This window comes from Gigantopelta aegis, chromosome 4 (assembly GCF_016097555.1).
Source record: "Gigantopelta aegis isolate Gae_Host chromosome 4, Gae_host_genome, whole genome shotgun sequence".
NCBI lineage: Eukaryota > Metazoa > Mollusca > Gastropoda > Neomphalida > Peltospiridae > Gigantopelta > Gigantopelta aegis.
Genome location: NC_054702.1, coordinates 49,628,826 through 49,645,619, shown reverse-complemented (window position 1 = coordinate 49,645,619; position 16,794 = coordinate 49,628,826). Strand labels below are relative to the sequence as shown.

At 36.6% G+C, this 16,794-nt stretch overlaps 1 protein-coding gene across 1 annotated transcript in view; it reads left to right on the top strand.

Moving 5' to 3' along the window:
* The window catches only part of LOC121370656 (aldehyde dehydrogenase family 16 member A1-like), a 32,513-nt gene extending 16,381 nt beyond the window's left edge, over positions 1 to 16,132 (top strand). Inside the window, exons 8-14 of the mRNA XM_041496042.1 lie at positions 3,923 to 4,021; positions 5,276 to 5,518; positions 8,767 to 8,924; positions 9,980 to 10,147; positions 12,442 to 12,646; positions 12,775 to 12,960; positions 15,587 to 16,132. Of these exons, the coding sequence (XP_041351976.1) occupies positions 3,923 to 4,021; positions 5,276 to 5,518; positions 8,767 to 8,924; positions 9,980 to 10,147; positions 12,442 to 12,646; positions 12,775 to 12,960; positions 15,587 to 15,886 (1,359 nt within the window). The 3' untranslated portion in view covers positions 15,887 to 16,132. The remainder of the gene's footprint in view (positions 1 to 3,922; positions 4,022 to 5,275; positions 5,519 to 8,766; positions 8,925 to 9,979; positions 10,148 to 12,441; positions 12,647 to 12,774; positions 12,961 to 15,586) is intronic.
* Positions 16,133 to 16,794: the final 662 nt, after the last annotated feature.

Genomic DNA, 16,794 nt, shown 5'->3' with positions numbered 1-16,794 from the left:
AATTGGTACGAGGCAGTTGTAAGCCACTAATGTAGATGTTAAATGGCAGTTAGATGATGATTTGATCATTTTCTAAGAAGGATACTAACGTTTTGTGTAAAAATGCTTCTAATATATACCTTTTATGAAACTCAGCGTTCAATGAAAAACAGTCTAGGCCATACAACCTCCATACGAAAATATGTGAGATAACTCTCATGTCTTATACATTTGGCAATTATCGCTAAGCAAATAAACAGACAAAGTTACTTCATGGATGTCTGATACCATTGAATACATCCAAGATGTTCCAAAAAGTCGTTAACCAATTTATTATTTAACTAATTCGCACTTCATCGCAAAGCAGATTTTAATCATTGAAGGGGCACTTACGACTGCCATAAGCTTGCTTTGTGGAACGGTTGTAAAGTTTACAAAATAAAACAAATAAAATGCATTAAAGAAACGTTTTCGACTAACAGTCTGAGAGTACTTTTAACAAATAAGTCTATTTTAAATATATGTTATTGCTTTAAATGTCAATGTCTGTATATACATGTACAGTGTGTTTCGTGTTATCCTAATGTTTGTAGGTAGCCCAAACTATATTTTACCTCCAATTTTGTACCTGACAAAAACGATAGGAACTAAATTGAGCTACTACAAACATTTGGACGACCAGAAACACATTCAATATACAGAAACTGATATTATAAACAATAAACTGTATTCAAGATGTAACTTGTTAAAAAGTGTTGTTTATTAATTAAGAAATATGTTACAATGGTTGCTAACTCAGGATAGTCCTTTTAATATATTCACCAGTAATTCACTGAAACAATATAAAATTTAAACTAGTGTTGTGGAAGCTGTATCGTATATAGCGGTTATTAATCTGCCATTAGCTTATTCAGTACAGTATCTCTACACAAAATTAATTCCAAAACTAGGTATTATAGTCGTAAAGGTATGCAGCCATGACTCGCATTCAAGTGCTTTGTCGACAGAGAACTGATCATGATGTATGATTCCAACTTCATCTATAGGACTGTCACTATACTGCATACGCCAGTACAGATGCCAAAACCTTATTATAGCTTCTGTAAAAAGACACGTATGAATAAACATGCAGATGTGCATTGAATACTATTTTAAGAGTGGAACTGAAAGTATTTTAGAGAAACATTGCTCAAATTAATTTGAGGTCGAAGTGCCTTTAATACTATGGGAAGCGGAGGGTTTGTGTACTTTCTAGGTTTCCTTACTGAGGTACCAGCTATCATCAAGTAAGGACGGTGGAATATCTAGTTTGACACAGAGAGTACACTTGATGGTTTGTCAATTCAACTTTGATGTTATCAGTGTCCAGGTTTCAGCTAGGCATTTGTTGACTGCATCACTCTGTTTACTATATACTTGTGTCTGTCATCATTTTAACAGGAAATGTGCAAAACCTACAAACACCTTTAGATGTTATTACACTCTCAAATACTTTGCATCAGATCAGTGAATATATGCAGAGGTATATCAATCTGATAACGTTTTCTCTTTATCCCAGTATAATCAACTACAATGTGTGCAACATGTGGAAATAACAACATATATGTCTCTAGCATCAATAATGACAACATCAGTCCAGACATTCCTAAGTTGAAAATAGATGTATAAAATTTAATATATTTTCATGCCAACATTAGGATTCAACTAATGTGCTGTCATCTACATCAAAAGCTTAATTTCAACAACTATTTCTTACTGAATATGCAAATAATAAGTTGAACAACAAAATAGTTACCATATGTAAAATAGCATGTCAGAGTAAATGAACGTTCCCGTGAATCACTGTCGAGTGTTTCATCCATATAAGGAATACCATTTTCCAGGATCATACATTGTCCTATGTTCAAATGAGGATTGCTGCTACCAAGTCTGATTTGACGAACCTCGACAAACATAATTCGATGGACATTTAGACTAGTAATAACACGAATTCATAGGGGCGAGGTGTAGGCCAATGGTAAAGCATTCACGTGATGTGCGGTTGTTTTGGAATCGATCCCCGTCAATGGGCCCATTGTGCTATTTCTCGCTCCAGCCAGTGTACCACGACTGGTACATCAAAGGCCGTGGTATGTGCTATCCTGTCTATGGGATGGTGCATATAAAAGATCCCTTGCTGCTAATCAAAAAGAGTAGCCAATGAAGTGGTCACAGTGGATTTCCTCCCTCAATATCTGTGTGGTCCTTAACCATATGTCCGATGCCATATAACCGCAAATAAAACGTGTTGAGTGTGCGTCGTTAAATAAAACATTTCCTTCCTTCCTTCCAACTCATAAGCCATAGTCTGAAGAATGGTGGTACTGGATGTTTGTGGAAGATTAGCTTATACTGCTAAACCAGTGGCACCCGTTGTGAACATAGTGTACAGTTGGCAAGTATGTCGTTCTCATCAGTAATGAAAAATATATGCACACTATATTAAGCATTATATAAATGTTCAAACTAGACCATAACATCAGATGTCATTAAAATCAGTAATGTATTATATCAAGCATCTAAATATCTACCATAATACTTTACAGATTCAGGGGTCCTTGAAAGTTTTATTTCCAATGAAGAATCTATGCCAGAATGACAAGACATTGTTTGAAATCGGCATATTTTGAACATGTATTATTATTCATTTCAGTAGTTAATATGTAAACACTAAAAGCCGGAGATACAAAATGCTGCTCGACCTAAAGGAACATTGACTATTGAAAAGGTGAAATCGTAAATTTTGACATATAACTTAGTTTAGGGTCAGTATTGCTTGAATCTCTATACACATGTATATAGTTTGAGAATCTGGCTTAGTATCTTCAGTAGTTAATGGCTTATGTCTAACTTTGGTGAGTAAATCAGTGGTATGTAATATTTTATCCTGCTAGCTGTTATTGAATAATATAAAATCGACATTATAGCTAATAGTGAAATTAAAATTTTTAGTCGGATTACTTTGTTTTCATTTACCTGACTAGTTAAAACTTAGTTAAGGCAGTGTTTCCAAGGGAGAATGGTGAAGATGAAGTCAATACCAGAAGAGGATTTTTACAGCATCAAGTATACCTGCTGCTCAATTATTGCAAACCAGATGTTCCATAGCCACTTGCTTCTGAAGACATTAAATAGTCTCATATCAAAAACACCATATTAATGATAATCAAGGTAGAGAATGCAGAACATAAAACTTGTCCGACTCAACAACTGATTCAGAGCCTGAGGAGAACATACCATCCTGGACATATATTATCATTAATAAAAGTTACTTTTCTTTGTATCCACTTGAAAGCAAACAAGAATAATACAGCAACTTTTTGTGCAACTTTCCTAGATGAGCTATGAGAAAAAGAAAGCAAATGATTAATTTTGACAACTATTTTGGATTTTTGTCTGAAATAATTTTATATGTTATTGAATACTGTTCTGGTTTGTAAAATTGAATTCTTTGACCCCCAAAACATATATTTAGACATCAAAATCATCTTCATGCGACAAGAAGAAGCTGAATAACACATGTTTTGATAATTGTGGTGGCCATCTTGAATTTTGCCACCTTGCGGTGTTAGCCCACACTTTTGAGAGGGTCACCCCCGCTACTTTTATTCAGATTGCTTTGAAGATATAATAACATCTTCAAATCTTTGTCTTGTAAATTGTTCATGGAACTTTATTATTTTGCCTCTACTAATAACCTATAAGGTACATATGTCAAAATGACCAAATGTTTGACATTCAGTAGCCGATGATTAAGAAATCAATGTGCTCTGGTGATGTTGTTAAACAAAGCAAAATAAAATATTAAATAAATAAAAGGTACATATAATACCCCGGGAACTAGTAGTGACTAGATATGAATAAAAATATAAAAATTAAATAATATGCATACTTGATGTTTCAGGTGTATCAAGCTGCTGCGTGTGTCCCAGCTAAAGGTTGTTACTTCCCACCTACGCTGATTACAAATGTCCAGACAGTGTCTCGGGTGGTGGTTGAGGAGGTAAGTCTCTTTACTGCCCGTGATGTATGTTGACAGGTACGTTTTTAGTACTGTCGCTATAAAACATCATTTTATGTAGTTATTTGTTATTTATGATATCACATGGCAGTATCACCCTGTCACCACAGTTATATCATACAAAGAAATAAGCAGGGCCAACATTGATTGCTCTGTGATGTACAAGTTAAACTGAAACTGATTGCTCTATAACGTGTAAGTTAAATGCAAGCACTATTGCCTTAAATATGTTTTAGTTGGGAAAGATGGTTAAATTTCATTTTAGCTTCTCTTTTTTTTAAGATATGTAAGAAATGGAATACTTTATTCATGTGCAGTAGAATCCATTCACAACTGAATGTTTAAAACTCTATCCAACTCACTTTTGCTCATTAGATGCAGATAAATTGTATCTAACGGCCACTCATGTCTATTTACATCACAAATTTAAAACTATATAAATGTAAATAGTAGTTTAAACAGTTTATGATAGGCAAGACATTTAATTTGTCAGAATTCTTGACAGTGTTTTATTTCAGCCTCCATAACTACAGGGTGGTTTTATCATGCATCACATTTTTAAATACAGTGTAGTTAAACTTATTCTTCAATTTAAATAAAATGTCAGTAATCAAGTTGATTGGCAAATAGGTACCGGCAGCTGATCAAAATAAGTGCTCCTCAACAAGATAAAATTATATACACTTTTTATACACCTGTCTATGATGGGTCGTATTATGGTATGTTGTTGTCCGTATGTCCGTTTGTTAACTTTTTCTTGTCCAGACCATATCTTGCATCAAACCTCACATGTAGGAACAACTTGGGATGGCGGTTTGTTGCGTACTATTACTAGGTTACTGTGACCAACTTTTCACAGTCTACTGCACATAACAGTAAATCCTTGTCCGGATCATATCTTACATATGGATGCATACAGGACCATCAAACCTCACGTGTAGGAACAACTTGGTATCGTGGTGTGTCACATACAATTACTATGTCACTGTAATACAAATAAATAAAATAATTTGTCTATATTCATATAATTAGAATTGAATCATACTCGTAACATATTCATTAATATCTATGGTTTTCCAACAAACTCCTGATGGGTGTATCATGTACCTTACCGGTACTTTTGTTATAAAAGATACAGCATGCAAAAAACCTCCACCAAATACTCTTTTAAAGTAGATGCTTTAATGACAATGACATTAATAAATGTTGACTGAATGGGGTTTTTTTTTCCTCCAGATCTTTGGACCTGTATTGGTAGCTTTGCCATTCCGTACAGCAAAAGAAGCGGTTTCTCTTGCCAATAACACTGTGTTTGGTCTTGGTGCCAGTGTGTGGACGGAGAATATCGGCCTGGCTATGGAAGTGGCGATCAGTGTGAAGGCTGGCGCCGTGTGGGTCAACAGCCACAACATGTTTGATGCTGCAGCAGGCTTTGGGGGTTACAAGCACAGTGGGTATGGAAGAGATGGTGGTAAAGAGGTTAGTCTGTTTTGGTATATTTGATGATTCAGAAGTATTTTTTACAAGTTAGAATTTACCTTTTTAGTAGTCTTAATTAGACAGTTGCTAATTTTCATAATGGTTTGCAAGCATTGAATTTGGCGATTGGTTTTTAGGATTCTGCCAAATCATAAAATTGTTTGATATACAGTATAACCTTGATTTAATGTCCACTAATATACCAATGTAATTTTGGTGTTATATCGAGTTGGCGGTATAGTGAGGGTGCCTTGGGTTTACTACCAAACAAGATGACGTGTTTTTGGTTTGTCTATCAGTAATCAGCTTTTTGTCAACCCCAGCACTTTCACCTGAAATCACATGCTGTGCGATGTTATATCTGAACCTTTGTAACCACCCATTGGTAAACACGAAGTCGGAAATGTTTAGTTTTTCACCTAAAGACCTGGCTTTCACTGAGAATTTCATCAATGACAGGGACTTTTTGAGCACGGATGTTGCTGAACCATAAGAATAACGTTTCTTCTAAGTTGATGTGTTTAGCTGATTTTAATTTTTTGGGGGGCCAGTTTGATATTTTTATCTTCCCATTTTACCTTTTGAAGCAATATGTCACCGATTGTTCTTCGTTTTATGGGATAGGCCCAGAGCGCCGAAAAGTGATTAACAATGTCTTGTTGATTTTTACTCGAATTTAGCTTATTAAACATGAGTCTTTGCTGCCAACATTTAAAATACCTGGAGTAATTAATCCATGATTGAAATAACCAATCGAAAGCACCTATCTGTCATGTGATCATCAGACTGTTGTTTGTTCCTGGACCACAGGCACTAATTGAGCATGAATGCCGCGGCTACCCAAAGCCATTGTTGCTAATTGCCACTCATAGCACAAAGCACATTTACTGTATACTTACTACCTGTGGTCATTGATATTAGATTTTCACCAATCAACAGATTAATTAAAGCACTATGATTAACTTCTAACCACACCGTTGGTGGTATTATTGAGGGGATTATAATGACTAAATGGAGTTCGGTTCAAAAAGGACTAATGAGGGTGACAGTATATCAAGGGAATTAAACAGAGATACAAAGAGTGCTTGAAAAAAAGTTGGTGGTAGGTTGGGTTGGCATTAAATCGGGGGTCAGTAAATCGAGGGTACACTCTACTTATTTTAGGATTCCATCTCACAATCTCACACTTCTAACCAAAATTCAGGCACTTAGCGGATGTACATAATCCTGCTAAATTCACAGTGGTTTGGCTAAAAATATTGAAATTTACTGAACAGAATGTAAAGTTATGCAATCTTCATCGAAACAATTATTTTCTTGTGTGCTAATGCTTGATTCCCTCAGTGGACAAAATGTTGTTATTTTTCTTTCCTAACTAGTGTCATATGACTAGTATACTAAAGGTCATTGTATGTGCTGTCCTGACTGTTGGAAACATATAAAAGATCCCATAGCGAAATGGAATTTTTATTAGCCATATTGAAAATGCTTTAGCCAAAATTGTTTTACCTAGTACTGTATAGAGTATTTATATATGAATATGAAAATGCATCTTTTTCAGCTAATTGTGTACAAACTGGAATAAATCTGAATAACAAAACCGTATTAGCTGATCAAAATCAAAAACAGCAAAGGGGTTAGGGACAGTTAATATATTACTTTGATTTTTCAGCGGTGGGGGAAGGGGGTGATGTATTATCTTCAGAGTTGGAAGTCACTACCCTGTACACTTGCCCCCACTTCTAAGGCCTATGACTTTAAATTAACAAACATACAGAAATATGGGGGTGGGTGAACCTTTATGGAGGGTGGGGTTTTTTTTCTTCTTTCTTCCTTTTTTTCACTAAATAAAAAAATTGAGAGGGTCTTTTTTTAAATATAGAGCTCATTATTTTTTGAAATAGCTATCTTTATGTTAGTTTGATTGCTTTTTTTCTTTTGTCTTTTTCTTTTTCTTTTTTTACTTTTTTTTTTTAAGTGACCCATCAATTCCCCACCCCTAACAATTTCATAATTTGCGCCATGTTGTTGCTGTTGATTTCAACATCGTGTTAAAGGCTTGTGATTTCTGCTTGTAAAATACCTAGGCTAAGAATGCTGACTTCACAGTATATTCCATTTATTAAAAAAAAAGAAGAAAAAAAAAAGAAAAAAAACGAACAACCTTAACGGTCTTTTTAAAATCCAGCTAACTTATTAAATTTCACCTCACAGTCTTACAAATCTGTATCTAACAAGTATGATTATCAGTGTACCTTTAACTGCAATTTGTATAAGTACTGCATGTTCATTTCCTGCGATCTGCATGCATGCTCTCAACCATGGGTACGAAATTAACAAAGATAAAGAAATAACCGAAACTGCATTTAGGTATTCATTGATTGGAACAACTATTGTTTTTCTACAAATTTACATCAAGATTTACTCCTGTGTAATCGTATTGTTTAATGTCCGCAACAATGTCTCTTGACACGTGGGTGTCAGCTGACTCTGAAGCGTGACGTATTTGTGCTGAGAGCTGTTCTCAGTTCAGCCAATGAACATTCTTCCTAACGTTCGCAAACTATTTGATTGGTGTTCGTTGTGTCCATTTGGTTTAACGTGAAGTGCACAAACCAGTCTAGCGAACGTTTTCTTTTCGCTCGGTCTGGCTGATCAGCCCTTTTGATAGCCTACATGTATTTCGGCCCTGAACTGGCATGTGTATTCAAATTGACACGCATTGTCGGTCTGTTTTTATTACTTTGGTTCAAAGACTTTACAAAGTTAAAATAACAAGTTACAGACTTTGATTTTATACATGTTGAATGCATGCCGTTAAAATTAATAACCATGATTATTAAAATAATCAAACTTCATTAAGCCCATGCTGTATTCTGGATGACATCATTTCTCGTTACTGGTCGCGAGATCGCTATTACACTAATTGAATATTTGGTAGTATTATTATGTTTGAGTGTCAGATAGATTATGTAACAGTTTGTTCACATCAGAAGACAGAAAATGGCTTAGCCAAAATTTTAGCCACTTGCAAATTTTATTAGCCATTTTTTTGTAAAAATTAGACAATGGCTAATTTGGCTTCCGACAGCGCGAGCCCTGCCATGCTGCCATTCAGTAGAAGTACATAATATTGTCCTGGGAAGGAGAACGTTATTTTATTTTGGTATTCAATATTTGCTGAAAATGCTGTTAAAATCACAGATTGATACACACAATGTATCGGCTGCTACTACTGACTATTTCAGGGTTTGTTTGAGTATGTGAGACCTGCCTGGGAAGAAAGAGCACGGCCTGGTCCACTGGAGGTCAATCTAAAGACATTTGGTTCTACTGTTCCGCCCCGACCAACAGTCGCAGACAATGATGTGAAAAGCATCTCTGTGGATGGCATGGCAATGCCAAGGTAATATTAAACTTGTGTGGTATGAATTGGTTTATAGGTATATGGTTGAAATAAATATGGTATATGCTGTCTCTTCTGTTGAAAATTGTATATATATTTTTTGCTTGCTGGCAGCCAGTATCCTGTCTTTTACTCTGCACAAGTGTCACAATAATTTTATTTCAAAATAGTGATGGTTTAAAATAACCTTTCATGTAAACAGACATTCATTGCATTTATCTTTGCTTCCAGATTAACTACATTATTTTAATGGGAAATTGTGTTTGATAAACATTACTAACATTGTCTAATGCTTACCTTTACACCTAATAACCAATATACTTTTTGTAGTAAACATTCATTTGTTAACCTTTAGACTACTGGATTAAGTTTTGACAAAAAACCATGATGAGTGGGTTCGAGTTTTTAGTTTGTACTCACATATATTCACTTAAACTTTTTATAAATACATAAAATAAAGTTTGTTTGAATTGGTAAGTATTATTTTCAGTAATTTTTCTAATATTTTAGATCAGTTATTGTTCATTAAAATTAGGCAAAAAAAACCAGAGTTGTGTTTTCACAGGCATTTGTGGCCAGCTGTCCTGTATTTACATATATGTCCATTATTCCCAATAACACTGGCTTTTTGACCAGAATTTGTTTTTGAAAAACAAACTATGATTCGTATCCCAATATATGGTGATTTTCATTGTTGGTAAAACAATCAAATTTATTATCAAATTAGCTGTCACAATCAGCTATCGATTCCTGAAAATGACCGTGACGTGCCGCTGTTGTTGTCGAGCGAAAATACTTGACGAATACCAGCTGAGTTGTCTTTTGTTTCCTGTTAATAAATCGCTTCCGGTGAGAGTCGTGTTCAAAACAACAGGAAATATGCATTGGGGAACGCACTGTATACAGTATGTCAGCTGGTATGACGTCGGGCAAGATATCTTGCCTGCAGTAGTCAGAAGATTAATTGCTGAATATTGCTACACATTCACAGTCTTCTACTTTGAACAAAATGAACACGCTTACAATCTATCTAACACATGGCTTGTTTTTTTCAGCATTGACCGGACGTACAAGTTGTACTATGGTGGTGCCCAGAAGCGGCCTGATGGGCAGTATTCCCGTCCTGTTATCAGTCCATCTGGGAAGGTGGTTGGCCACGTGGGTGACGGAAACCGGAAAGATGTCAGAAATGCTGTTGAGGCTGCCCATGGTGCAGCTCCAGGGTAAGGAAGATTCACTGAAATTTCTCATTGTGAGCTGCAAACATACAATTAAAGTGTGGAAGCAGGATTTAAAAAAAAAAGCCTTTAAGGCCTAATTACACTGGAGAGCGGTAACGGAGAGCGGCAAACAGAAAGCGATAAACCGTGCATTTTTTAAACTACATACAGCGCAGAAAACTGTGTGCTGTTTTTTATTTTTTTTGTTTTTAGCACGTAAACCATCATGGCGAAAGCTAAATAATGTAAAGATGGGGCAGATGTTACCTCTGCTATTGTTGGCGCGAAGACAGACATGTTTCGAGAAAAATCAAGAAAATTTTTGGTTCACGAGATCATACAAAAAAGGAATGAACTAGGTGAATTTCATAAATTAGTATGTGAACTGAGTTCACATGAAGATCGTTTCTTCATCTACTTCCGAATATCCCATGGTCAGTTTGCACAGGTTTTGGAGCTAGTGAAGAACGACATCACAAACAAGACCAATAAGCACTTGCAGTATGTTTACGGTAACCTACGTAGGCCTATATAAACATTGATAAACAAAATAATGCACCATATTAGGTCCTAAAAAAGAAAAAGCCCCCTTACCTTGGAGAAATAATGCATATGACCTGATATTTGTGTGTATGTACACATATACATACCTGTACTGCATGGACGGTTTTGTTTAGGGAATGTGTGCGTCATTTCAGAATCACCAAGTCGACCAAGATATTACATGTCTCCAACCACCACTACCATCACCAACATTGACAATAAATATATTTCTGGTAATCCTCTCATAAACACTGAGCTCCGTGGTCTAGTGGATAAGCTCAGCTGCTGGACGATCAAGCTGACGACAGTGGTTCAAGTCCCAACAAAGCTGGCTCTCACATTCATTCATCTTTCTCATCTATCACCCTCTGCCTATCATTCTCATTATCTTAATATAAACAACTTTCCAATTTATCCAACAATTTCAATCTGTTTCGACCCTTTCTGTCAGTTTCCTCCGACTCTGTCTTCTCGCCTACCTGTCTCAACTTCCTCCACGGGTGGAGTTTCTGTGTATTTCCTTGCACCCACCTGGCATTGTCGTCCTCTGCCGCTAATAAAGTGGTCTGACCCATGGCACTAACTAACGACCTCGAGTAGTAGGGCTGCATAGTAGGTGGTTACATGTGCCTCTTAACAATGCCAGAAGTAACTACTGAATACTACCCAAAATGGTCAGACTAAGCCCACAGCTAAAAGCTGATGGGGAATGGCAGATGTGTGGCACAGATAGCCACAAGAGACAGGTACATGTCACGGTTGAAGAGACAAGACCTGGGATGTGGATGTGGACAGCAAAACAGGTTTAAAGATAGGAGGAGTTGCCAGATCGGGAAGAAATGAGATGGAATTCAAAGGAGAGAAAAGAAAGGGGGCAGTGGGATAAAAAAAAGAAAAGAAAAAAGCCTCCTTCCCTTGGAGAAATAATGTGTATTACTTGATATTTGTGTGTATATACGCATATACATACCTGTACTTCCGGGACGGTTTTGTCTAGGAAACGGGAGCATCGTTTCAGAAACACAAAGTCGACGAAGATATTATATGCCACCAACCACTACTACCACCACCAACATTAACAATAAATACATTTCTGGTATTCCTCTGATAAACACTGGATTTTTTCAGAGCACTATATACAGTACTCGCCCCAATTGGCTGAAATCTTAATTTTACTGCACTGCATTTTAGAAAAAAGCTTCGAGTTCTATTGGAAGCAGCTTAACGTTTTACCACTGGGCCATTCCATGTTTAGTGTAATTGGATCCATTGAACAAGCACCAGTTCTATTTTTTTAACGTGCAGTTTTCTGTTACTGCTCTCCAGTGTAATTAGGTCTTTAGAGTGAGAAAGTACTGCTTTGCCATGATAGGGAATCTCAATTTGTACTTTCTTTTTTGTGTCTTAAATTACTGTTTGTTGCCTGCATAGAAACTGATTGATTATCTCCCCTTTGCAACATATTCTTAATTATCCTCATCTTGGTGTGGATCATTTCCCCCTGAAAAAGTGCATAATTTACTTTTCTTTGAAGAAAGCTTGTTTTAGTCATTAAACAATTATGAGTACACATATTTCCCAACATTTGCAGAAGGCCATTGCTTTATCATCAGATTTTCACAGTAATTTACTGTAATTCATTCCTTGGTTTATGTACATGTTACAGAGCTTGAGGGTGTTGATTTACAGTGATTATGCTATGATTTGTACACAACAGAGTGGAAAACTGTCAGGTATTATTTGCTTTTGTGAAGGTGGGGGAAGCGAGCAGCTCACAATCGAGCACAGATTGTGTACTACATGGCCGAGAATCTGGAGGTGCGGAGAGAGGAAATCGGTGAGCGTATCAGTAACATGACTGGGAAATCATTGGACGACAGTCGAGCAGAGGTTGATCTGGCCATTCAGAGACTCTTCTACTGGGGAGCCTATTGTGACAAATATGGTGGGACCGTACAGGTGATTTCACTTTTATGCATTTAAAATTTTGCTGGATTTACCTTTATTTCTGCTTGTTATGTTCTTTAAGTTCAGAATGGAAAGTGCATATAAGAGAATTCATCATGAATTGGCATCTTATGTTGCAGGAGACCACTCTGTACGGTGCGACAATCAAGATCCATGAGCCAGTTGGTGTGATTGGGATCGCCTGTCCCGACAATTACCCTCTGCTTGGCTTCGTCTCACTCTTCTCACCAGCTGTGATTCGTGGCAATACTGTCGTCATTATTCCAAGTGAAAAATACCCACTTGTAGCCTTAGATTTCTACCAGGTTTGACCTTATTATAATGTTATTATTATCAAATTGTGTAGTTAAGTTAGAAGTTTTATTCCTAACTTATGTTAATATGTTATAATGCTTAGTTATAATTAATTGTTATAATTATTTTATTCTAAATTAATATTCTTTTGTATCAGAAAGTTGTCAGAAGTTTGAAGTATTTTCATAAAAAAAAATATTTGAAAGTGGTTAATGGTTGTATCATTTTATTTATAAGTACTAAAGGTTGTGGCCAGTCTGTACTAAAGTATCAGTTTGACTACTGACTTGGTAAGCTCTTCCTATGACTGGTATATCAAAGGCAATGGTATGTGCTGTCATATGTGGAAAAGTTCATATAAAAGATTCCTTGCTGCTAACAGAAAAATGTAGTGGGTTTCCTCTGAAGACTTCAGGTTGAAATTACAAAATTAGCCGATGATTAATAAATCAATGTGCTTTATTGGTGTTGTTAAACAAAACAAAGTTTAACTTTGGTATGCTGTGCCTGTTGTATGTAGACATGCTGTACGTAGACATGTTGTTTGTAGACATGTAGGTAGACATGTAGGTAGACATGCTGTACGTAGATATGTATATAGACATACTGTATGTAGACATGTTTTATGTAGACATCATGTTGCAGGCCTTTCCCCAGGATTTTTTTAAGGCGCTTACATATATAGCATCATTATAACACAAAAATCAAGCCAAAAGAAGTGGGGTAGTGGGTTGAAAACCCAAATCATGTTGGGGTTGTTTTTGTGGGGTTTTTTTTTTTTGGGGGGGGGGGGGGGTTAAATCTTTAAAAAAAAAAACCCATCAATTTCATAATTTGCGCCATGTTGTTGCTGTTGATTTCAGCGTCGTGTTAAATGCTTGTCACCTCACAGTTTAACAAATACATATCTAGCATTATCTAACAAACATGATTATTGTAAACTAATTCAGTGTACGTTTAACTGCAATTTGTATAAATACTGCATGTTCATTTCCTGCGATCGCGATCTCAGTGCGTGCTCTCGACCATAGCTACAAAATTAACAAAGACAAAGGAAATAACGAAACTGCAGTTAGGTATTCATTGATGCAAACAACTATTGTTTTTCTACACATTTACATCAAGATTTACTTCCATGTAATCTTATTGTTCATGTCCGCAACGATGTCTCTTGACACGTGGGTGTCAGCTGACTCTGAAGCGTGACGTATAATACGCCGAGCTTTCCTCAGTTCAGCCAACGAACGTTCTTCCTAACGTTCGCGAACTATTTGATTGGTGTCCGTAGTGTCCATTTGGTTTAACGTGAAGCGCACAAACCAGTGTAGCAAACGTTTTGTTTTCGCTCGGTCTGGCTGAACTCAGCCCTTGGGATAGCCGACATGTCTTTCGGCCCTGAACTGGCATGTGTATTCAAATTGACAAGCAGTGTCGGTTTGGTTCAAAGACTTTACAAAATTAAAATAATGGTGACATCTTTTACTCAAGAATTTCACCTTCAGAGATGTTTATTCAATTAATAGGTAATAGGTATGTCTTGATGCGTAATTCCCAAGCATACATACACTATTACAACAAGCAGTTATCTGGCGGATTAGTAGTAGCCGATCACCTGTACCACGTGACCAGCACAGGCCCGCCGACAATTAAAACGGTGCGATCAATGGACCTCAAAGTGAACATCTAAAGAATTGCAGAGATACCAAATGGAAGTGTGATAATGTGTGGTGAATGACGTTACGGATCACAGCTCCATTGTTTTGTATACATGTTACAAATTAAGCCGACACAGTCCTGCAGTTACGGCGCTTACCAGACATGAAGGCGCTTACTTGGCTGGCTAAGGGAGCACGGGCCGTGTCGGCTTATCGCTCTAGGGAAACCCCTGTGTTGTATGTAGACATCATGTTGTATGTAGACATCATGTTGTATGTAGACATGTTGTACATAGACATGCTGTACGTAGACATGCTGTACGTAGACATGCTGTATTGTATGTAGACATGCTGTATTGTATGTAGACATGCTGTATTGTATGTAAACATGCTGTATTGTATGTAGACATGCTGTATGTAGACATGCTGTATTGTATGTAGACATGCTTTATGTAGACATGTTGTATGTAGACATGTAGGTAGACATGTTGTATGTAGACATGTTGTATTATATGTAGACATGCTGTATGTAGACATGCTGTATTGTATGTAGACATGCTGTATGTAGACATGCTGTATTGTATGTAGACATGCTGTATGTAAACATGCTGTATTGTATGTAGACATGCTGTATGTAGACATGCTGTATTGTATGTAGACATGCTTTATGTAGACATGTTGTATGTAGACATGTTGTATGTAGACATGTTGTATGTAGACATCATGTTGTATGTAGACATACTGTATGTAGACATGTATTTAGACATTTTGTATGTAGACATGATGTATGTAGACATCATGTATGTAGACATGTTGTATTTAGACATTTTGTATGTAGACGACGTATGTAGACATGCTGTATTTAGACACGTATGTTGTATGTAGACATGTTCTATGTAGACACGTTGTACGTAGACATGCTGTACGTAGACATGATGTATGTAGACATATTGTCTGTAGACATGATGTTGTTGTCTTGTAGGTGTTTGACACGTCAGACCTGCCCGGTGGTGTTGTTAACATCCTGACTGGTGACCGTGATCACCTGACTAAATACCTCACTGAGCACCAGGACGTGCAGGCTATGTGGTATTTCGGCTCTGCTGAGGGCTCCAAGTTCGTCGAACACTTTTCTGCGGACAACCTCAAGAGGACGTGGGTCAACTACGGGACAGCTCGGGACTGGACCAAACCTGAACAGGGGCAAGGGGAGGAATTCCTGTATCATTCAGTTGAATGCAAGAATATCTGGATTCCAATGGGAGATATATTCGCTAATTAATTACCATATCTAACCAGAAATAGGCCCATATCTATATGTAAACAAATAAAATAAAATAAATTTAAATAGATTAATTTATAAAAAAAAAAAAATCCCTAGTTCATTTAAAAAAAAAAGAAGAAGAAGAAAAATGGTCCCTTGTCTGGGAATAGAGTTCATAAAGTGTTGTTTTGGGCCCCTGGGTTATTCCCAGGTAAATACGGTAATTACAAATTAAAAATCTAGTCAATACACTTACCATCCTCAGTTTTCAGTGTTGTTGTCAATAGTTCATTAATTGAATTAATTGTCAATTAAGACTACAATGTTTTATGAATTGATCCCAGCTCTTTACCAACTGAGCTTTTTACTAATAGGAAATTTTCCATTAGCTACTGCCAGTAGCAGGGTTGAAAATCAGCAGTCACCCAGTCGCCCGTGGTGACCTTTATTGACTAAGGGCGACTAAGAAATTTTTTAAAGGTAGTCTGTTGGACGACCATCGATTTTAGGTCTGGCAAGTAAAGGTACCAGTTGAAAAAGAAAAACATTGAAACTGAATCGAATGTGACAAAATACATTGCGTCTGTGTTGGTGCGAACTACAGATCTGGCAGCAGAAGACTTCTCTATATTTTGACACCGCCTTTGGGTCGGGTCTTTCTAAAAATAGAGTTCAAAATGTATTGAAGACACTGCAATGTATTTTTAAAAGGTGGAAGTTGTCGGCTTTTTGGAATGGACTAGATACGCCATAATTATCTAGCAGAGCTACTATTTGACCATTGTTATTCAATGTTATGGTAAAAAGGAATCGTATTTAATTAGCTTCTGTGACAATATCAACATCTGTCTTGTAATTTTAACTCACACTAACCTGAGCGCATGCACGCATATAAAAATAACCATGAAGTTTTCCATTACTACAGG